Below are 23,455 nucleotides of genomic sequence, written 5' to 3' on the forward strand. Positions count from 1 at the left end.
CCCGCCGGGCCCGCCTGTCCGTCCGCCCGTCCCTCCGGCGCGCCCGGCCGCACACCTGGCGAGAGCGGGGCCGCCTTCGTGCCCGCGCGTCCTGCGCGCCGGTCCCGAAAGTAGTTCCGACAGGCCGGTCCAGAGAGCGCGCGGCGGCCGAGGCCTCATCACCGCTCTCGGGGGGGCAAAGGAGTCCCTCCGGAATGCGGCAGGGGCGGCTCCTGGCGCGGCTCCGGGAGGAGGGGGCGGCGGCGTGAGGGGCCGAGCCCTCCCGCGCCGTCGGAGCCTCTCTCGGCTGGCGGCGCAGCGGGGCGGGCGGAGGCGAGCCCGTGGATGCGGCTGCGGCTGCGGCTGGGGAGGGGCGGAGGAGGAGGAGGAGGAGGCGGCGGCGGGGGCGGCGACAGCAGCAGCAGCAGCAGCAGCAGGGGAGGGGAGGGGAGGAGGAGGAGGAGGAGGAGGAGGAGGAGGGCGCCCGCCTCGGCGAGCCCAGGAGCAGAGCGGAGCCGGGCTACGCGGAATGCGCCCCTGCGCCGCGCCGGGGTCCCAGCCGGCCGAGGAGGAAGCGGCTGCCTGAGGAGGGCGAAGGCGGGCCGGCGCGCAGCCTCTCGCCCCCGCCCCCGCCCCGGCTGCAGGAGGCGGCGATGGAGGGCCGGGGCCGCGTCCCCTGCCCGCGCCGGGAGCCCGAGGCCAAGTAGCCGCCCGGGCAGCGCCGCCTCCGCTCCGCTCCGCTCCGTTTCGCCCGGCCCGGCCCTCCGCGCCCCCCTCGGAAGCATGAGCGGGCGGCCGAGGAGCCGCCGCCGCCGCCGCCGTCGCCCTCGGCCGCCGCCGGCCCCTTCCTCGGCTGCCGGGTCCGCGCCGCCGCGCCGCCGGTGAGGGCCGCCCGAGCGAGCGAGCGAGCGAGCGAACGAAGATGGGGGCCGTCCTGCGCAGCCTGCTGGTCTGCGGCTTGTGCGCCCTGGCGAGAGGTGAGCCGGGCGGGCGGCGGGGCGGGCGGGCGCGGGACCTCCGGCGCCTCGGCGGGCATCGCGCGCGGCGCTCGCGGGGCGCGAGGGCGGACACAAAGGCGCGGCCGGCCGGCCGCCCGCCGGGGCTGCTGCGCTCGGCTCCGCTCGGCAGGTTTGCTGCGGGTGCCCCCGCCTCGCCCCGCCTCGCCTCGCCTCGCCTCGCCTCGCCTCGCCTCGCCCCGCCTGTGCGCGAAGTTGCCGAGGCGGTGGCTGTCGGCGGGTGGCCTCGCGGGGTCCCTCGCCCCGAAGCCGCCTCCCGCTCGCCCCGCGCGGCCAGAGCCGGGGCTGGAGGCGAGGCGAGGGGACGCCGGCCCGGGGGTCGCCCCGGCTCGGTCCCTCGGAGCTGCGAAGGGCTTCCCCGTCGGCAGCCGCGCGCGGGAGAGTGGGATGCCCGGCGAGCTCCGCGTCCTCTGCGGGGGGACCGCGCGAGCTCGTGGCTGGCCGTTCGCTCCCCTGCTCGGCCAAACGCCTTGAAATTACGGGGGCCGAGGGCGACGTGGGCCGACCCCTCTGGCCTGCCAGCGCGCCCGAACAAGGAGAGCCTTTATGTGTTGCGTGGCGTTTTCAATCACGCGTGGCAGCCTTTCGGGCCCGGAGGAAGGGCGCCTGCGATGCCAGGGGGCAAACGTGCCCGGTCTCGGGGGCCGGGCCGGATCGAGAGGCCGCGGAGGTCCAGTGCTGCTTCGTCAAAGTTTGCTCTACACTTGTATCAGGGTCACACACCCCTTAGTTCTGAATGGGAAGCATCGGAGTCGTCCTAACCTCCTTAGAATTTAATGGGAGGAAAATAGTGCCGCTTCTTTTTCGTATGGGCCTGTATCACTCTGGAGAAACTCTCCTTTCGAGGGTGGCGTTTTCTTTTTTTTAGATGAACTTTCAGACGTTGAACTGGATTGGAGAGAGTCCCAGAAAGTCAATCAGTAATAATGGGAAAAATATTTTCCTACTCCAGGCATATTTGCCAGATACTCTGTTTTCCTGTAGAAATCACATGCACGCTTAAATTCATGGCAGAGCATCACATTTTCTACTTGAAGAGCTAATGGGGGGGGGGGGAGAAGAGAACGTTTGCATGAACTTTTTTCCTGCATAAAATCTAGTCTTGCTATGTTTTCTATAAATAATCAGACTAAGGTGCAGCCAGAGCAGATGTGGAAGATTCAACAAGGTCTAAGACGATTTATTTTCAATTTTTTAAAAACAAATGTCCTGGTATGTTCTTCCATATTTCTATGAAGCTTCATAAACCACTGCCATTTATGAGAAAAAATGGTTAGTTTATAGTCCATGCTGCATTTTATTTTTTTCCCCCATTTCAATGCCAGAAATGGAATTTGGAACAATCACCCATAACTTTCCTATTGAAATTTAATTGGAATTAATGGGGGTGGCATGAAAGAGCTGTTCTTTCATGGAAAAGAAAGCAGAATTGGGCTTTCTGTCCAAGACTTATTTAAAAGGAGCGCAGTTGCCCAAAAGCATGCTGGCCTCTCCAGTTAAAAATTAATAGCAGTCCAGCCCTAGAACTTGCTAAAGTTCAGGTGGTGGAGTAGCCTTTCCTTTCGACCCCTCCCAGAGTTTGCAAAAAGGCCAGCACGTCCAGGACATGTGGGGCGTGACCTCGCATCGGCTGGACTCAGAGTACCTGTAAAGCTCTACCCGCTGAAGTGAATGGGACCAAAACGTGCTGCAAAATTATTCTAGGGAAGGTTGTGCAGGAGGAACCTTTTGGGGGGTATGGAGGGATGAATACCCGTACCTCTTCAGAGATCACTTAGGGTGCCACCAGATAGCTACATTGAAGTGCTGTCCCCATAGCCATAACTGTCAGGAAAGTGGCCAGACCCTATTAAGTTTCAGTAATGAAGCCACAAAGCGGTGCTCTCCTTCCCGTTTTAACACAGAACAAGGTCAAGGGAAGGGTTTCCCTTCCCTTCATCTTCCCTCCTGTTAAGTGTCGCCTGCTGGTGGGGAAAGCAAGCAGCATCACATAATTGGGGGGGGGGGGCTTGGCTTGAGAACTATCAAGCATCCCAGCTAGCAGGTCACAGCACAGGAGCGCTGGGTGCCTGTGACCTCTCAGTCAAGCTATTTCTGAACAGGGGTCTCGTGCTCCTCTGAAAGAGTGCCGGACCTTCTCCCATCTGTTACCCTGAGGTCTAACTTTCCTCCTGTTACTTTCCCACCATCTCTTGCATCTGCTTTGGCAGAAGCTGTGGAAACCCTGTCATGTGCATGATGGTGACCAGACCAGCCATGCACAGCTGGCAGAACCAACATGTGGATGGCTTAAATTGACCTTCCGTGCAACACAGGCTTAACTCTGTCTCAAGACCTGTTTCTTTACACACAGGTTTAGCCTCTTTCAAAGGAGTGTTCAGTCTGTGTTTGCCAGGAACCCATGGAAGCTCGAAAAACCTCAGGCTTTACACAGGCAATGTCTCTACAGAAGCCAAAGAGCCAGAGTGCCTACAGCAGCTTAAAGTGGGCAAGAGGAACTGGGCAGACCTCACCCCTGACTGTGTTACCAGCCACGTCATTGATGAAGCATGCTAGATCAGGTCCATGGCAAAAGACTTTGTCCACAGAAGAGGGAACATCTAAAGAGGACTTTAAGCTGCCCCAGTTGTTGGTTGGGCTTGAGATGAAGATAAGATCCTGAGGGTATCCAATCCGAAAATGGGTCGTGAGTTTATTGTTTAGTTCTGGGCCTGGAGAGCTGTGTTCTGTGTCTTTGGTTGGAACTGGCTGTGAACTAAGGAAGAAGAGAAGTTGGGTTGTGATTGTAAAGTGTTGTGTTTTGTACGCCCTTGAAATAATACTGACGAAGCTTGGCCCTTTAGATTAATGAAAGTGTTGTTTTCTTCTTTTGCTGAGGAGCAGGCAACACCTCTGATGCTGTGGAGAGCATTAGCAGAGAAGTCAAATATTGTGTATATTTGGCTGTCATAGGACGGAGAGCCATAGCTCTCCCCGTCCCCCATAGCTCATTACCAGGCAATTAAATTTGGTAGAGTCTCATGTGGGATACACACGAAGCCTCCTCCTCCTGCAGAACAATTTGTTGCCAGCAGTGAGTGTGATAAGTTGCCCAGATATTTGGACTCGAAGGGGAAAAGGTGATCTGGAGTTCCTTGAAGCTGCTTGGTTTTTTCCGGGAGGGCACAGCTGCCCTCCTCAGCTGCAGGATGAGCAGGTGCCCTGTGGGCGTCCACACGTGTGCTGAAGTACCTTTTCCCTTTGAACCCAAAGGGCTGCCCGGGGATCATTCGTATCTTCTGGTTGCTGGGTCGGTGTATGAATTCATAAACAGCCGGTGTAGTAGAGTGGCTGCAGTGTGGTACTTCTGTTAGATTGGAAAGATCTGGTTTCAGTTTTCCGTTGGGTGTGACGCTTGCTGGGAAAACGTGAACCAGCTATTAGGGATTCAGTGTGCCATCTCCATGGGCTATGCTCAGCCTTCACAGGGAAGTACTTCTGATTCAAGCATTATGTTTGCCCAAGTTCCATATCTGGAGGAATACGTGGCCCACTGAAATACTGTCTAACCAACAGCCCGATTTTGCATGTGTCTACTTGAAAGAAAGTGCACCAGATTTCAGTCTGTCCTATTCAAAGCTTCATTCTTTACTCCTCTGTGAAGATTTTGGGAGACCCATTCTTTTCATGTGCAGCAGCAAAAACAACTTGCAACTCCTGAGAGACTAATAAATCTGTTGTTTTGGCATCTGATGTCATGGGCTTAGTTTGGGAAAAATGCTATTTAGCCTTGCTGTTGACTCAAGAAAAGTTCCTTGGTTATCCTTTGCATAAATGGGGTTCCTAATACAGGAGCAGGCACAAGATCCAGCTTTATATTTGCTAGGTGATATGTAAGTGCTCCTTAGAGTTGGTAGTGTAAAAGCAATTTTTTTTTCTTTAAAAGCCAGGGGGTTCTTCTGTTCATGTGCTGTTCAGCAACAAATCTGGGATTTCCAATGAGCATGCAATCATTAAAAAGCCAGCCTGGATCATTGTAACTTCGCTGCATGATAAGTGTATATTCAGAAATATATATATCACATTCATCGCTTTGAATGACTTAAGAAAATTTAAGGTTAAGGTATTTTTTTTTTATAGTCTGATAGAACATATCAGAAAAATGATTTTCCTAATGCTCTTTAAAAAGTCCTGTGACGATTCACAGTAATGAGATCATTCCTCCTACTTAGTTGTTTTTGCAATCTATCAGGGGGTTACATCATTCTGAGAAGTTTCTGTAGGAAGTGCAATACAGGTAGTCCTTGACTTATGGCTACAAATGGGACTGGAACTTCCATCGCTAAGTGTTGCAGTCATTAAGTGAGTTGTGCCCAATTTTACAATCTTTTTTGCCATGGTCAGTAAGAGAATCACTGTGGTCATTAAGTGAATTCAGCTTCCCTCATTGACCTTGCTTGTTGAAGCCCCCCTGGGAAGGTCGCAAATGGCGATGATGCTGCAACCGTCATAAATACATGCCAGTTGCAAAGTTTTGATTGTTTGACTGCTGGGATGCTGCAATGGTCATAAGTGCGAGGACCAGTTGTAAGTCACTTTTTTCAGCACCGTTGTAACTTCAAATGTCATTAAATGAAGTTGAGGACTACCTGGGAAGTTTCACATCTGGAACGTACAACCCAGCTTGGGAAGAGTTGTCCATTTTTACCTTTTCGAATTATTCAGAAGTATTCAGAGGCCACCAAAAACTCATAAATCTTCCTAGTAAAGCATTTTTTGCTATGAGCAGTGGAGCCATGATGCCAAGTAAGGATTGGAAGAAATAAAATGTGTTTTGTATAACTCTGTTTACCTCAGAGGTAAATGCTGTACAAATAGTGGGGGCTTGTGGCTATGAAGAAGCAAAATAGGCTTTATTCTTGAGGCAAAGCCCGTGTAAGAAGTAGCTTAGAAGAGAAGGAGAATTTTCTCCAGGTTTTGCTTGGTAATGCTACTTCGGTTTTATTTCTACTATATGCAACAACATTTTTGAAGAACCTTAAGCGCAAACAATTAGAAACGAAATATAACATGGCAACTGTGATAAATATCAACAGGATAAAGATACTCTTCAATAGTATCAACAGTAAAAAGATACTGTTACACAGAGAGAGTTCAATTTTTGTTTTTGTCTGAGTTTAATACTGTTGTAAGGGTTTTAAGGCAAAGGCAAAGTATACATCTGCTAAATCACTATCTGTAATTTTATTTTCTTTAAAAATATATGCCCTGATTTTCAGGATCAAAAAAATTGGAAGGAGATAAACAACAATTAAGAGCGAACAATGTAACTTCAACCAAAGAGCAATAACATAAATATTGTTAAGGCAGAATTGCTACTGCACTCAAGGCAAAATAACTAAAGTAGGAAAATGTGCCATTCATTTGAGACTTGAGGAAAATGTTTCTCAACCTCGGCCACTTTCAGATGCATGGACATCAACTCCCAGAATTCGCCACCCAGAATTATGGGAATTGAAATCCACGCAGCTCAAAGTGGCCAAGGTTGAAAAACACTGCGTCAGGAGAATAATGTGGTTCTGTCTGGTGCCTCCGTGTTAAGGAAATGGGTTTCAGTGGCATACTGTAAAATATTTTCTCCATCAGTTAACAAAAGTGCCAGCAGTTGTCATCCATTTAGGCCTTGGAAGTCAGGGATATGCAGAGAAGAAAAAACTTGGTTGAAGAGTTTAGGGTACCATGTGAAATTCCTGGTTCCCATTTCTGAGACTTGTTTACGTGGACCCCTGTCCACTAAATGCGGAGTGAGTTTGCTCGAATCTATGTATTCTGGTGGATAGAAATTCCGTATATTACATCAGGACCTGTTGAGTCAGACACAGCCTTGTAAAACCACTTCCACAAACAGATTTCCTTTACCTGAAAGGAAACATTTTTTCTGTTTCTCTTCCATATTTAAAACAAGACCTTTGTACTGAAGGGCATCCTTGGAGTACTGTTGGTAAGAAGCTCATAAGATTTCCTTCAGAATTCCTCCAGTTTTCTTCTGGACTATATGGGACTTCTCCCTAGCAGGGTAGGCTGGAAACAGTTAACAGGCACCCGATAATCCAACTTCTTGTTAGGAATTTTATACAGCAATTTTACCATACAATAGCCAAGATGCCGTTACGAAAAAATATCCTGCAGCCGCTTGATATCAGGAATGCGTCCTTCGTATAGCAAGTTCAGGGTTCCGTTTCTGTGTCTTTTTCTCCTTTCTGTGCTGTGAAAAGGGCTGGTTGGTCCTCCCTTGTGGGCAGGTGGTCCAGTTTCCATCTGCCTCTCAATTTGGTGACGGCTAGACCTGATATCAGGCTGTTTTCCTCTAACCATGCAAGAGAACAAACTCTTAACATGTAGCAGATCAGTAAAGCAAGTTAGCTGTAAAAAAACTATTGTACATGCTGCTGGAAAAGCCACATTTGAATGAAGTGTGGATGTGATCTAGTTCAAGAAAACAGTGAGTTAGCCTAGAAGGATTTGGGTATTTTATTCTTATAACCTTACCGTGGTGCCTGGAATAAATATGCAAACCTGTGCAACAGCAGCAGCAGCAGCAAAGAATTTGATGCTTCCGGATGGGATAATGAGCTGCTGTTTGCTTACAGGGCTCAACGTACCAGGCGGGATCAGATAAATGTGTAGAGTTAACGTAATAATATTATAGTATAACGAAAATAGCCTTGATTAAATAGGAAGGGTATGCTTCTGAGAGGTTCTCTGTGGAGACTGTTCTGTGTGTATTTGTTCTTTTGTAATGTTGGATCTTCATTTAATTGCTCCTGAGGAATACAGCCCCATAAATCCCAACTTTAATACATTTAAAAATTATGCAAGAGTAACAGTTATTACCACTTAAAGGAATCTCTCTCGTGTGTCCTGAGTTTCTCTTCTGAGCATTGGCTTCTGAGTAGAAGGTTTTTTGCAGAAATGTTCCCATGGTTTGCATTTCCTCTTCCAGATAGCAGAAACAGGATTGATCCAGAGGCTTGTTGGGGGAAGATGCAACGAAGAATGAATAGCATAGAAATGCAGCTAACGATCGCCTCGTGATATCACACAGTAACCATGTGGGAATTTCTTACACATTGTGGAGTTCTGTCTATAAACAGTTTTTAACCTGGGTTTTATGGATTGAACCATAATGAATAGGGTCGCATGTAACACTAAGCCACAAACAGATGCATTATGGCTCAGTACAATCTGTGAATCTGGTCTTTGCAAATTAAGGACCATGGTCATGGTTGAAACAGGGATTTGTTTCTCATCATTCTTATGCTTCAGTTGAAAGTATTTCTGAACGAGTTTAATACAATAACAGTTTTGCTGCACCAAACCAGCAGTCCAGTGTCATCTTAGAGATCAACACTTTACAGTGGTCATTGTAGGAGGAAAGCCACGTTAGTCCAAATCAAAAGGTGTCTGATAGCAACTTTCCTGACTAACACATTTTATTTAAAGGCAGAAGTTTTCATGACCTGCAACATACATCATCAGAGGCATCTCACGCCAGCTGATGCCTTCTAACAACCTTCACAGTGATGTGAGCTGTTGTAAACCAAGCAACTGAGTTGTCTGAAGTGTTGACCCTGTTGAAAGTGTGGCTCCTTAGACCTTCCAAAGTATTACGTGCCTAACAAAAAGATATTAAATCTATATAAAGTATGCTTACCTTACCCGTAAGGTGTTGATTTAAGGTCCCACATATCTTTCTGCCCAGTTCAAACTAGTCTGTAGATCTAGTCTGACCTGTCCATAACTTGAATGCTAGAGCGAAGAGTTATGGTTCTGAGTCTTTTGCTAGTCGCTTTTTAGATGACAAAGAACCATCATCTAGAGATCTTTTATTATAAACCAGGAAAAGCTGAAGGGTTGGATTTCTGCATCTTGATGTGGCTTGTATGACTTTGTCTGAACTCTGTGTTCTCAGAATTTTTCAGAGTGTGTTTACTTAGGAAGATGTGATGAAACAGACTATGGAGTACTGTGGGGTGTGAACCAACTCTGTACCTTCCCTACAAGCACCTCTTCACACACTGAGACTGGGGTGGACCTTGGAAGAATGTGGGGAAACCTTGCCAGGTCAAGTTTATGCTGTTTGGGAAAAGAAACACAATTCAATCCTCCTCAGGTGTACAGTCCTGATCTGGTGGTTTTTGCTGGCTTTTGTTCCTTGTCTACAGATTTTGATTGATCTTGAAGCATCTGCTTCTACTTCTCAGCTGTCATTTCCTTCCTGCAAAGACATGGCTACCTAATCTTTACTTTCAGCCAGGGTACTAGCCCCAAGAGTTATACGAGTTTCCTCATCACACATCACAAATCTAGGGCTTATCAGTAGAGGCGGTTCAGACTTTATACGCAAAGAGCATGCATGTCTCTATGAACCATCTTTAAGATACATCTCAGAACAGTTTTCCAATGGCTGCTCAAAATCTTTATCACTCTTTTCCTTAAATACAGTAGTTGACGAAGATGTCCCTGCAGCATGAAGTGGGCTTTCCCCCCTATGTTTTTAATGTCTTCTTTGCATGTATGCTCTTTGGTTAAGTGTAACATTATTTTTGCTTGTTTGTTTTTGGTCTTTGACAAACAAGAATGTTTAGTTAGAATCCTCTGCAGGATGCTAATATGCAGTGCAAGGCATGCAATACGGACATTTTTCCTTGAGGGTAAAGAACTTGAAAGCTACCGAGAAGCAGGATGAATTAACAAAATATTAGTAAAAAGAGTGCAGTAAAGCAGAAATAAAAGAATGAGAGAATAAGTAATTAAAGGGGTGGAGAAGAGAACAAGGGCAGAGGTCGAATAAAATGTGAAATGAAGCAGAGGGAGATGTGCAATAATGATGGCTTTCTGGGTAGAACAAATGAACTGAAACATTTTGGGAAGTTCTAAAACCTTCCCAAAATGTTCTGCTTCCTTATTGGTTTGATTTATGTTTGGTGGTATCATATTGACATATGTTGGGTAAGCTAAAATGTTCTTCAGGTATGGAGTTATTGGTGCTCTCCAAGCTTGATTATTTGCTTCCAGACGTTTCATGACCCAACTTGGGAACAGTCTCGCTGCAAGTGAGTGTGGGGTTGGCTGCCTGTTTATATACAGTAGCTTGCCCTGCCAGTGTTGGTGGGGGTGTAGCTACCTCCTTGGTGGTTCCTTGATTAGAGTATTATTTTCTGCCTGATTGTTTGTCTGGTGTTCATCCCTGGGGGTTGGCTGCTGGAGGAGGTGTGTTCTAGCCTTTTTGTTACCCTCCTAGGTTTTTTTATTGTCTCCTTTGAATGGTCTATTGATGATGATTTGTCTGAATGCCAAGCTTCCAGGAATTCCCTAACATTTTTGGACTTGGCTTGGTCTCAGATGCTCAGTTTCCCAGCTGAAACTGGTTGGGTCTGTCCATGTGTTGGGAGATGAAGGAGTTTTCATCGTGTCTTCTGACTGCCGGTTGGTGTTCATGGATGCGCTCTGCCAGCCTTCTGCCTGTCTGTCCTACATAGTGGCTGTTATAGTCCTTACACTGTATGTTGTAGATGACTCCTGTTTTTTCTTCTTGGGTCACTGTGTATAGGATTGCATTCTTTCTATCAAATATTTAAATGCAAACATGGACACGATGTTAAATATGGAAGGATTAACCAGGTTCCTTACAATGAAAGTACTTGTATTTGTGGAGCTCAAGAGACAGAGGACGTACAGTAGATCATGCATTATTTGAATGTCAGCTGTATGAGAGAGATCAATATCTTGGAACACAGGTTAGACAACAGCCTGTTGGGATCCTTATATTAAAATATTTCATGTGCAGTCAAAACCCAAACATTACATATAATGTGGCCCTTTATCCGAACAATACAGTACAATTAAGAACTGCATATGTGGATCTGATTGGGGTAAATTGTAGGAGTGACACAGAAATATGATTTGCATTTCCTTTTATTTCTGCCTTTTACTCTATTTTGTAACACATGGTCTTGCTTGCTTTTGGCCTAGTGTGATGCACAGAAGGGATCAGTGAATGAACCAAAGTGTAAAACCATAATTGGTTGATGGTTGAGATTAGATTCACGCACCATCACATTTCTTTTATCCATGAAATTTTGAACAAGTCCTGGTTCACCCATGACATTATGCCATAAACCAAGGCTTGTAAGCTAAAATCCTTGTACTTACGCTAGGCCAAAGGTAAATAAGCCACTTGCGGAGAATAGCCCATATTTTAATGTGTTGTGTGAATGTGGATTTAACTATTCTGATATATTTTCCTCACCTGAACGGTAATAAGCAGAAGTTTAAATTCTTCAGTCTCCGTGAAATTACTCTTTGAACTTTTGACAGATGTTCCCCTCTAAATTTGTCTCGTCCTGTTTTAAGACCATTTTAAAAGATTGTTATATCTTCTACCAGAAAACTCTGTATACACCTTGTGTGAGAGATACTGTGTTATAATTGGTGCCAGAAAACTCCGTTAGGTGAATTACACCTTGAAATATTTGGGTTGTCTTTGGTCTCAGTCAACTTAATTATATTTTTTTGAGTCTTATTTGCAGACTTGTGGCAGTGCTAAAGTGAAACATTTAAGTTATGGCGTTCGCATCTTATGCATTTTTCAGAAGGACGTTAGTCCGGAAACATTAATATTAGAAGTTAAACTTTACTGGTGACATGATAAAGGAGTTCTTAAATGACTGGAAGCTTTGCACTGTGTTTGACTATAATGTGTTTCTCTTACTCCAAAGCTTCTCCGCTGTTGCTTTACGCAAATCGGCGTGATCTCCGGCTGGTGGATGCCGCAGACGTGACTGAGAATGCCACAGTTGTGGTGGGTGGCCTGGAAGACGCTGCTGCGCTGGACTTTGTCTTCGTCCGTGGTTTGATATACTGGAGCGACGTCAGCGAAGAAGCCATTAAACGCACAGAATTCAACCAATCCGGGAGTGTGCAAAATGTTGTCGTTTCTGGACTCTTGTCACCTGATGGGCTAGCTTGTGATTGGCTGGGTGAAAAACTGTACTGGACGGATTCTGAAACGAACCGGATCGAAGTCTCCAATTTAGATGGATCTTTGCGAAAAGTTTTATTCTGGCAAGAGCTGGATCAACCCAGAGCAATTGCATTAGATCCTGCAAGAGGGTAGGTCTGTTTCTCTATGTGGGCAGGGCAACTTTTTCCAGTAGAGACTTCTGAGCAAAGAGGTTTCTTTTCTCGCCAAGAAACCTACTTTAGAATGGCTGGATCCGCGTGGTCTGGAAGAAGAGCAGAAGGCTCTGGTATTCCATAAAATGGTCCTTCCCGAAAACTAGGTTTTCACATCCCTGGACTGGAATCAAGGATAACTATGAGAAAATGATGTTAGTTAGTTAGTTAGTTAGTAGGCTTACGTGGCTGCCCATCTCACGTACGTGACTGTGGGCGGCTCACAATATTAAAAATAATAAAAACGTATACAAAAATATAAAGCCCATAGCAGCCGAGTGGTATATAGTTACTACCACTTGTAAGCTACGCACAGCCTTTCCATTCTTGTGGATACCTCTGCTTCATCCTGCTGCTGCTTGCTCCTCGTCCTTCCCTCTGCGTCGGCTCGGCCCACCACAACATCTTTCAACAACATTGGCTTTCAAATGATACTTCCGAGAACTCTGTGGTTCTGTGGAAGCAAAACTGCGCTTTCATTAATAAGGTCACAATAAACCAACTTAGGCACTCTCTGGGAAAGCGGGCTTTAAATTGAATAGATTATTATCAGCTATAGTAGACGGCTTACTTACAGAGTGCTGTTCTGCAAACTGCAGGAAGCACCAAGGAGGCGTATTGGGTGTAATTTTTGGCATGGGGGACGGGACCTCTGGCTCTTCAGATGTTGTGGGAGCACCAGGCTCAGTGGAGTTACCAGTAATGGTGTTCCATCAACATCAGGAGGGCTGCCAGTTTCCCACATGTGATCTAGGGTAAGACCCTCAACCAAGGGGAGCACTTCATGAGATTTATTTTGGCTCCAGGGGCAGCGGTGAGTTTGGTTGGCCATGCCTTGTTATCAGTGGAGAGGATAGTGCCTTTTTTTAGAGATGGTTTATCCCACCTTTCTTATGTTCTCTGCCTTGAGTTATGTATATAAATATCTAATCCTCCTTCCTCCTCCTCTTTTCCCCATAACCACAACCCTGTGAGGTGAGTTGGGCTGAGAGAGGGACTGGCCGAAAGTCACCCCGCTGGCTTTCATGCCTCAGACGGGACTAGAACTCACCATCTCCTGGTTTCTAGCCTGCTGCCTTCACCGCTAGACCAAACCGGCTCTTACTGCCTTAAGCCTTCCAAAGACCTAAGGCACCTAAGGGGCTCCTTAAATGGGGAAGTGACCTCTGAAAGGCTTAAGGCACCCATGCTAACCCCCATAAAACAGGCAGAACTTTTTGGCCCCTCCCACTTGGAAGAGAGAAGCCCTTGAAGTGATCACAAAGTGGTCCACAGGTGTGCAGTAAGTTCTGCCTTCTCCATTTATGTGGAATGACCTTCAGACTTGACCAACCTGTGTCAACTACCTGCTCTCTTTAATCCACCCTGGATGCCAAATGTCCTTGGGTCTGCAGAGTGTGACTCTCCTTGGCAGATTGATCAAAACAAAAGTGTTGTGTAACTGCTGTCTAAATGGTGGTTCCTGTCCTCTTCGTCTTTTTAAAGGGCATACCAGTTATGCTACGTACTCTGTGAAGAGATGCCTCCTTCTTTTGAGAGATGAACATCTTCTGATTGCAGATACACTGTTTTGTTTCATTGCAAAGCTGGCTGTTCTCCATATGGTTTTAATCGTAACACATAAAACCCAGCGTGAGCTAGAAGATTTAAGGTCTTCCTTGAAACTGGTCATTCAAGTGTTGCCAACAGCTCATTACTAACATTTTCTGAGTTTTCCTCTTTTTTTTCCCTCCTTATATCTTCACCTTGTTGTCACTTTGACACTGAAGAGTCTTGGCTGGTGAAATGTCAAGCTAGTTAAATGCAACTGTATTTTATGGATTTTTAAAAAAAATTGTGAGAGTTTGTATGTTGAATCATGACGATGTAGCATCTGCTAACTGCCCATGGTCAGGAGTATCACCTAAACCTCTTGCTTGAGAGCAAATTCCCTGGGCATTTGGTAAACTTGTTTCTACGTAAACACCAAGAAGACCCCAAAAGCCTCTCACTGGATATTCATTTCAGCTTTGCAGTAGTTGATATATGCAGTGCATTTGATGTTTAAAGTCAGCTTTGCTTCTGATTTAGAATCCAGATGATCATTGTTGGGAGTTTAACAGTATGTGGAGACTTAATTATTTCCCAGAGAAATGCCTAACTTGCACGCTGAATTGCCAACTCACTGGAAAGCCGTTGACAGGAAAATGTTGGAGTGTCTGTTTTTTATTCCAATTGCTCATAAAATGACCAAGAGTTGATTTTTAAGTGATCACTCATGGAAAAGAGGATGATTAATTCTTCTTTGCCATGATGTTATAGGGAAGGAATATCCAATGGCTTGGCTCTGGATAATACAATAATAATATTTACTGGGGAAGAACAGAAAAGAACCGTTGCTTATCGTGTGTGGTTGTGCACCTCCCAGAGGAAGGGACGTTGGGTGCTTGTTGGACTGGACTTTGGGGACCCTTCAGCAAAACTCTTACATAGACTTTTTCTCTTCCATTTCATTTAAAGCATTTTTTATCTAGAGTTTCAGGCAAAAAAGGCTTTCCTACAATCAGTGAAAGTCAGGAGTTGTGGAGTTTGTAATTCTTGTGAAGGAAGCAGTATGTCAGATTGATGTAGTAATCTCTCCGTTTCTAGTTCATTTAAGAACTGGTGCAAACTGGCTTTGGCTATGAAGTATATCCAATTTGGTTTGTTCATAAGAAGCCAGGATGGCCTTGTATTAAGTGAGGGAAAGGTGCCCTGTAACCAGCATAACACTCAGTGGGCAGCAGGTGTTAATTGTGTAGAGTGTGCACTAAGTCAGCGTTGTCCAAACTTGGCCACTTTAAGATGAGTGGACTTCAACTCCCAGAATTCCCCAGCCAGCCATGGGGAGTTGAAGTCCACTCATCTTAAAGTGGCCAAGTTTGGACGACACTGCACTAAGTGGTTCTTAGTCTACACCAGTGGCTGGCTGGGGAATTCTGGGAATTCCCAGAATTCTGGGAGTTGAAGTCCACCCAGCTTAAAGCTGCTGAGGTTGAGAAACACTGATCTACACTGTGTGCCTAACAAAGAAGGGAGAGTTTAGAGCTGTGGTGCACATTCAATATGAGGGAATCCAAGATTACAGCCACACTTAAGGTAGTGTTTGTTGGTGATATATTACCTATTGATCTGTGAGGAAGGACTCTATATCTTGTGATCAAGGTTGCTTCAGCCAGGCATATCCATCATGGAGTCTTGGATGAGTCCCGTTGCCTCATATTTTGGGGTAAGATCTTATAGGTTTATCATGCTAAGTCTGCTTGACCTGAAACCATGCTTCTTGCTTGCAACCACTATTTTAAGACATAATTACCATCGACACATGCAGACTCTGAAGGCCATAGTTTGTCCTTAGTCATCCCAGAACCAGCCATTTCCTCCTCTTAATGATAGGATTTAGGATGACTTCCAGATGGACGTTTAACCCTAAGTGACACAACCAAGATCATTAGCTGGTTTTTGTGGGACAACATCCTCTGGAGAATTCCCTCATACTGAATACCTGATATTTATTTCTTCCTTTTCTGCCCTGTGCTTCAGATTCATAGGTATTCCGGTTCATTTGGGTGATCTCAATTTTATTTTGGTCCCGTTGCATTGTTTGAGGAGGAAATAGTTATCTCTAGCTTTATAAGATGCCAGATGATTTAAAGAAGGTCCCTGGCTCATCCCCCACAGCTTCTAATGAAAGAGCTAAGAAGCGAGAACAGGAAAGAAAATTATTTGCCTGAGAATGTGTCATATCTTTGGCACGGCCCACGCTGTATCTAATGGTCTGCTGAATTATTGTATCACATGAACGCAGAGAGGTTGCCCATAAAATTATACAGATTTGGTAAACCCTGATAAACGAGATCTAGTATTTCATTCCTTCCCCAAATCTAAAGCCTCATTTAAAATCTTTCTGTAACTATATTCTGCTACTCTATTAATATAACTCTGCTGTTGACATTCATTTGAATTGCACATTTTAAACAGTAATTGCTGCTTAATTAGGGAACGAGGTGGGAAGATGGAACTGGTTCTGATTTAAACCGAAAGCCATCCAGCCGCCTTCTGTGCTTTTCGTGAAGGAAAAGATTGGGAGGTGAAGTGCTATGGATCCATTTGGTAACGACTGAATAACTGACGTGCATATTATCACATTTATACCTGCTGCCATTGTAGTTTATAAGAGCACACTGCTGACTCATATCTGGTTTGCATTTAACTACTGCTTTATTCCAAGATCTTTTGCACAACTGTTATTCTCAGACCGGGTGTCCTCCATCTTAGGTCCGTATATTTTATTTCTGTTTCCTAAATGAAGAACTTTGATTGGTCTCTGTGAAGTTTTGCTCTGTTCCATAGGAATAGGGACAGTTGTGCTCCATGGAGATTCAATTTTTGAAAAGAAATCTGTATTAACACAGCCCTTTGATATTTATGCAGCAAAACACAATAATCTCAACAATAATTGTTTTAGGTAGCAGTTCCCAGTCCAAAACCTAAAGCTTAACTGGCAGCCAAGCAAATCTCACTCAAGAAATGCACTGGGATTTCTTTAATTCTTAATTTAAAAAATTTAAAATAATCTCTTTGCTCAGTTTTCCAGCACTTTGTGTGGTAGATAGCATGAACTACTGTACAGTATTACATAACCTGCCCAGCAGATTCCAGCAACAGACTTTGGCATGCATTTCTGGGCAGACTGCAGTAAACATCCCCAAATCAGCAAAGCAACAGAAGTAAGATAAGTTTTGCATTTTTAAACACAATCTGAAGGTTCCTTAATCAGGGAGTCACTACATTGGCTTGTGGAAAATAGTTGTGCATGTTCACTCTGGGAGATCTTTGGTATCTCCTTGATAATCATGTTTTCAGAGGACTTTTGAAAATGAAGATGATTCCAGCCTTTTGCAGAACCAGGTCCAGAATCAGTGCCAGACTTAGCAGCCTATGTGAATAGTGCCACCAGCAAAACTTCTGGGTCTTTTCTTCACAAGAGAATTTGTCTTTAGAGCTCCTTTTTCAAGCGTTTCTTCACTTGACCATGGTTGACTCTGGTCTCTCTGCCATGTGGGCTTCCCAGAAGTGGGTTTCTTTCACTTTACTTTCAGAAATGGAAGAGGAGCTTCCCCCCTCCCCATGTTTTTCTGAGAATATCAGAGAGAATTCTAAAAGAACACCCCACCCAAGAGAGATGCATTCCCAAACGATGCCAGAAGATATGCTGGTTTATGACCGTAATAAAGATGTGATTTGATTTGATTTGATTTGATTTGATGCCAGAAGAAGTGTACCAGGGTGTGCATACCGCACAGACCAACCCCATTGTCCAGCCCAGACCAAGAACAGAGATAATGAGCAATATATTTAACTGATATATTTCTTCTTTTTGGAAGATGCTTACGTTGTATTTGGGAAAAAGTGGACATAACCTGTTTCTCCCATTTCTTTTTTAAAATCCCAGGTTCATGTACTGGACGGACTGGGGAGAAATGCCAAAGATAGAACGTGCTGGGATGGATGGTTTAAGCCGTTCGGTTATCATCAATGCAGACATTTATTGGCCAAATGGATTAACCCTGGATTACGAAGAACAGAAGCTCTACTGGGCAGATGCTAAACTGAACTTCATTCACAGATCAAATCTGGATGGAACACATAGGTATGAATTAAGATGGGCAGTTTAAAGGAAACGTGCATTTTTTACCTGAAACAAATGCAAGGGTATGAGCCAGTCATTGTCCGTGATTGTTTTGCTTCCATTTTATTTCATTAAATTTCAGATGTTTTGTTTTAGAATGATGCTTTGCTTTTACCTGCAGAAGGAAGATAGGACAGTGCATTTGCTAAGAATTTCCGAAGGAAACTTCTTAATTTGTTTGGTTCAGGGAAAATCAAATGAGAAAGAGATTATTCTCTCAGAATCTGTAATGGCAGGACTGTATCCTTATCTTTTCAGAAGGGTGGTTTTATCTTGCAAAATGTTTGTGTGCGTACATACAGGCCGAGAGACAGGGAGATGAAGTTTGAAGACAGCACCGTTGTATAGGCAGGGCTGGGAGGCACGTAGAGGAGCTGAGATGAACTGGCTTAGCTGTGACCCTCATCTTCCTTCCTGTGGGAGATTGAGAGATGTAAAATGCTGGGTTAGCTTTCCCAGTAAGCTTCTTCCTGCAAAATTATTGGAGGCTTTGAATGTCTACACCAGTGTTTCTCAACCTTAGCAACTTTAAGATGAATGGACTTCAACTCCTGGAATTCCTCAGCTAGCCATTTGTCTAAACAGCTGTAGTTTTCCTAACATTTTTGCTCTCCAACCACTTCAACCCATTTTTTAAAATTTCCCAGCTTCTGAGATCTGCCCAATTTTTTCCCCTACCCGATAGGATTTGTGGTTCATATCAGTAGGAGGTATGTGGAAGATCTTGTTTGATCTTCTCAAGTTTGGCCACCTTTGCTGGCAGGGCCATCCCCCACCTCTATCCTAAGCGAAGATGGAGTTGGAGTGCGATCCCCAGCACTTTTTTGACAGCCCTTTAAAATTTGTGAACTCCTACTAAGAAAGATGCAATGGCAATATGAGCTCAGAAGCAAAATTAGCACTGGTAAAGAGCAGGAGCTTAAAGGAGACACAAGAAACGGAGGCAGAGGAAGAGTGACAAGACAAGAAAAAGTAAATGTTGTAGCTGCATTTGAACAATCTACCCTCTTTATCTGAGGTTGGGGCTGCCTGTAAGTAATGAAACAGTAGGCAGGCAAAAGTTGGGATTTCGTGGCAAAATAGTGAGTTTTCCTCTAATGAAGAGTTTTGAAGCCTCTGGTGGTGAAGAAGATTGACTGCCAACTTTCTTGTTGCAACTGTATGGATTCTTTTGGGTGGAAATGCCGCATTTTCAACAGGAAAAGCTTTGCTTGATCCCTAACAAAGAGCTGTCAAAGGCTGGTCTTGCAAGCCCTCTGAGGTACTGAGAGGTGTCATTTTATATCCACTGGCTGGTCTGAATGTTATTATTGGGATATTCCTGCTTTGAGAACAGTTTTTAACAATGAAAAGCTGGTATTTCAAAAAAAAAGAAAAAGAAACACTACGTTTAATATTTGCTTTTATGTTTTTTGTTTATTTTGCACACGGTGTGGAATTCTTTGAACTGGAGATAAATTATGATAGTGAATATTAAGCGCCGGATAATTATAGACGCCGCTCTTCAGAAATGTTTTAAATATTTATGAAGTCATTTGTTTAAAGGGCACTGAAATATAGACACGTTTACCACTGTGAAATGTCTTTGCATGGTACGATGTTCAGTCATCGGTAGCATTCATCTGTAGGAGAAGGGAATTAGAGATGTTTGGCTTAATAAGGGTCCCTGTAAATATTATCCCTTCCCTGACAGAGCCGTGACGTACAGCTGAGTAAGGGTTACCCATAACGTGGTCTTCTTCTAATTGGATCTGACCGCACGTAGAATACACAAGGGTGGTGTACGCAATTACAAATTGCAGACCGGGAAAGCTTTCTCTCATAATTATGAAGTCACCATCCTTGGCATATCTGTGGTTTTGTTCAGCTGGTTTGTGATAGCTGATACTTCGTTTTGAACTGTCAGCTGGAGTCACCCGAGCACACTTTCTGGGACTCACCGTGGTTATCTACGTTTGTTGATTTTTTTTAAAGTGAGCTCAGAAAAACCACCGGAGGCATGTGGCCTGGGTTTTCAGAATAATAATTTCAAAAAAACCTGTTTTCTTTGAGGTCACTCTAGGCAATAGCCCAGGGTGTTTCAGAAGTGGTGTTTTACTGGTTTGAGTGGCTAAACTCAGTGCCAAGAAAAGTGCTCTTTTCCTCCACAGCCAAATCTCACTTGTACGGTTTTCGGTCCTTTTCAGGACACAACTGTATTAAAAACATTTTACGGTCTTCTACATATTAAGAGAGAATTATTTATAAGCTTGTCTTGAACCCCTGTCTTCCTGAAGACTTTTGTGGCTCTGCTGTGGTGCATTTTTTGCAGCTGTATGAACCATTTTTGGCTGAGGTCTGAACCTCCCATTATTTATCTCAACTTTTTTTTTTTCATGTTGACCCTGCTGGCCAGTGATTTTTGTAGTAAAGGCAGACCCAAAAGAACAGGATGGTAAACAAATGTCCGGCTACTCAGTGTACCCAACTCGTTTCACTGAAGACCCTCATGATCAAAGATGAATAAAAAAAAAAATAGTGTGGGCACCATTGCTCTCAAGTTACTCATTTGAAACAGAATAAGAAAAAGTCTTTACTTGTAACCCATGTGAATTCTGCTGTTTATTATGCTTCATAGTAGTTATTGAATTGGGTGTAAAATGATAGCATATACAGGTAGTCCTTGCTTAATGACAGTTCGTTTAGTGACTTTTGGAAGTTACGATGGTGCTAAAAAGTGACTTACGATTGGCGCCCAAAGTTACGACCATCACAGCGTCCCTGTGATCACATGATCACAATTCAGACGCTTGGCAACCAGCTCAAGCTTATGATGGCTGCAGGGTCCCGGGGTCACATGATCGCCATCTGCAACCTTCCTAGCTGGCTTCCAGCAAGCAAAATCAATGGGGAACTGCATGATTCACTTAACGACTGCTACAGAAATGGTAAAATCTGGTCTGGTCACATGATGGTTTGCTTAACGACTACATTGCTTAGAGACCTAAATTCCAGTCCTAGTTGTGGTAGTTAAATGAGGATTACCTGTAATTTGGATGAAAAATATAGTTCCCAATCTCTCAGATGGGACTTGCAGTTGCAGAATTCTAGTTCCTCTGGTCTAATTTTCAGTCTATCTAATGAAGAAGCCAAGCTTCAAAATTTTATATAATAACTGGTTGCAGACCAGATTGTCTAGACCAAGAATTTTTGGGTTAGGATGTTGCAAGTATTATAGAAATGGTATTGTTCATTTGTCAGTTAATAATGATATAAAGATCCTGGCACTGGGCTGTAATTTGTATTGGACTTCTGACTGTGACAAAATGTGGCTGCCTCTTGTCTGATATCACAGTTCCTTTTCAATACTTGCATTGGGATTCTGGCTCTGAATGTCTGGGGTTCAACGTGGCAAGGTTTGCCTCTGCAGAATGCAGCTACTTCTGTTCCTACTCTAGAGAAATTGTGCGAAGTTGTGAAAAGGTGGTATTGCCAGAAGGCACCCAGTTACACACATCAGGGATGTCATGCATATTCTGCACCAAAATACTGGTGTTACGTCTGGGGTCATATTTGTCTTTCCTATACGGTGGTCAGTTCAGAAGCATGTTAATCCATTTCAGTCTGTCATGGCAATAATTGAACATTGATTGCTGCTCTTATATTAAATACAGCTATATATTACGTATTGATGGATGGATGGATTGACTGAGCCTTCAGTCATTGTTGACTCTTAGCAGCCACATACACTTTCTTCATGGTGACCTGTTCCTGGTCCTTCAGCTCTTCCAATGGCGCACCCATCACCCATCCACCTTGCTGCTGGCTGTCGTCGTCTTCTCTTTCCTTCCCCCTTTCCCAGCATCAGAGCCTTCTCCAGAGAGCTGGATCTTCACATAATGTGTCCGAAGTAGGATAATTTGAACCTGATCATATGTGCCTTGAGTGAGAACTCTGGGCTGATTTGTTCAGTGATCTATCAATTTGTTTTCTTGGCTGTTTGTGGCATTCTCAGGAGTCTTCTTCAACACCAAAGTTCAGAGGCATCAATTCTCTTCCTATCCGGCTTCTTTAATGTCCAGCTTTTGCTTCCATAGAGGGTCACCATTACCTGCATGATTCTGATCTTTGTAGGTATAGACACATCACTGCATTTGAATATCTTCCCCAAGGCCTTCAAGGCTGCTTTATCAAATGCTAGTCTGCAGTGTATTTCTTGACTGCTTGTTCCTTGATTGTTGATGGTTGATCCTAAATGGCAGAAGTTCTCCACCACTTCAGTCTCTTCATTGCCAATTCTAAGGCTGGTTGTATTGCTGGAGTCTCACATTTTATTATCTTACCACAAAACAGTGAAACACTGAATGTCTCATATTGGTCTGAAAGAAACATTCTAATGCAAACAGAGCTTTGCTGGATTAATGGCTTTATCAAAAATACAGATTAGTTAAAATTAATGATGTAATTGCCAGGCTTGTAAAAGAACCAGGACTATTCATTCTATAAATTGATATTGTTACCCTTTCAATATAAAGAAGTTCTTGGGGGCTAATGAGAGAATGCTGAAAAACCTAAATTCTGTTAGGTTGTAGGAAAAGGAAGAATTCTGATTTTAGAATCTTATTTCATCTTCTTCTTTTTTCAGTTAAGCCCTTGATCAGGAGACAGATACTTGTTAAAGACTGGCTTATGCACTTCAGTAAGATACTCTGGAATTATTTCTTAGATCCCTGGCCAAACTCTCTTTCAGATATTGGACTTTTGCCTGGTTAATATATGAGATTAAGGGTTTTATTACAAGTCTTTCAGACAGTAAAACACCAAGACAGGAAATACTGTCTCCAGAAATAGTCCTTTTTCTCATTAGCGGGGCAAAACAATAGTTTAAACTTTCTCTGACTAATGGCAGGATCTGATTAAGACAGTGTGCCTCTCAAAATAGCGTGATCCGGATCCAGTCAATTAATGATTAGTAAGTCTTCTGGACGTCTCTTCCAAGTTGTCTGTCTGAGCAAGTGCTTGGAGGAAACACATTTCACTGTATTCCCAAAATAAGGTGGTGATAGGAAAAAAATAAAATGCAGCTCAACTCGAGCTGTCTTGCCAAGAAGGAGTTACTAATGCTAAGCCTTGTGCAACTTTTATGAATCTGGCAATGGCATTTGACTCAACAGATAGAAATAGGTTGTGGCAAAAGTTCTACCATCCTTGCTGCTCAGCCTGTTTTTTTCTCAGTGTCATTTGGGTATTGATTTTTGCCCCTTCACTTGGCTCTCATTATTTCTCTTGTCCTCACCAATGGTGCCTCCTACAGTTGGGACAAAGGAAAGGACCTCTCTGCCCTTTTAAGGAGATGTGGCTCCTAAACTGTCTCAGACACAAGATGGTTAAACTCTGAAGTTTCACCAAACTTGGAATTGTGTCCAGAAGAAAGAACCTGGTAACCAGCATAATCCCTGTGATATGATTCTGTCTGTGTGCAATCACAGCTTCCTACCTCTTGCATTCTGGATCAGTTGCAGTTTCCAAAGATTGTTTTTCAGAGTGGTTGTCT

General features: G+C 44.3%; 1 protein-coding gene across 2 annotated transcripts in view; it reads left to right on the plus strand.

Annotated features, from left to right (window-relative positions):
• Positions 1–466: 466 nt before the first annotated feature.
• The window catches only part of LRP6 (LDL receptor related protein 6), a 72,763-nt gene continuing 49,774 nt past the window's right edge, over positions 467–23,455 (plus strand). For both annotated transcript variants that reach the window (XM_088146911.1, XM_088146965.1), the window contains exons 1-3: positions 467–956; positions 11,756–12,149; positions 17,686–17,883. In XM_088146911.1, the coding sequence (XP_088003037.1) occupies positions 902–956; positions 11,756–12,149; positions 17,686–17,883 (647 nt within the window). In that variant the 5' untranslated portion in view covers positions 467–901. The remainder of the gene's footprint in view (positions 957–11,755; positions 12,150–17,685; positions 17,884–23,455) is intronic.

Source organism: Python bivittatus, unplaced genomic scaffold (genome assembly GCF_059951505.1).
Source record: "Python bivittatus isolate LINGU-HERP-01145 unplaced genomic scaffold, Pbiv_v1 ctg000010_np1212, whole genome shotgun sequence".
Taxonomy (NCBI): domain Eukaryota; kingdom Metazoa; phylum Chordata; class Lepidosauria; order Squamata; family Pythonidae; genus Python; species Python bivittatus.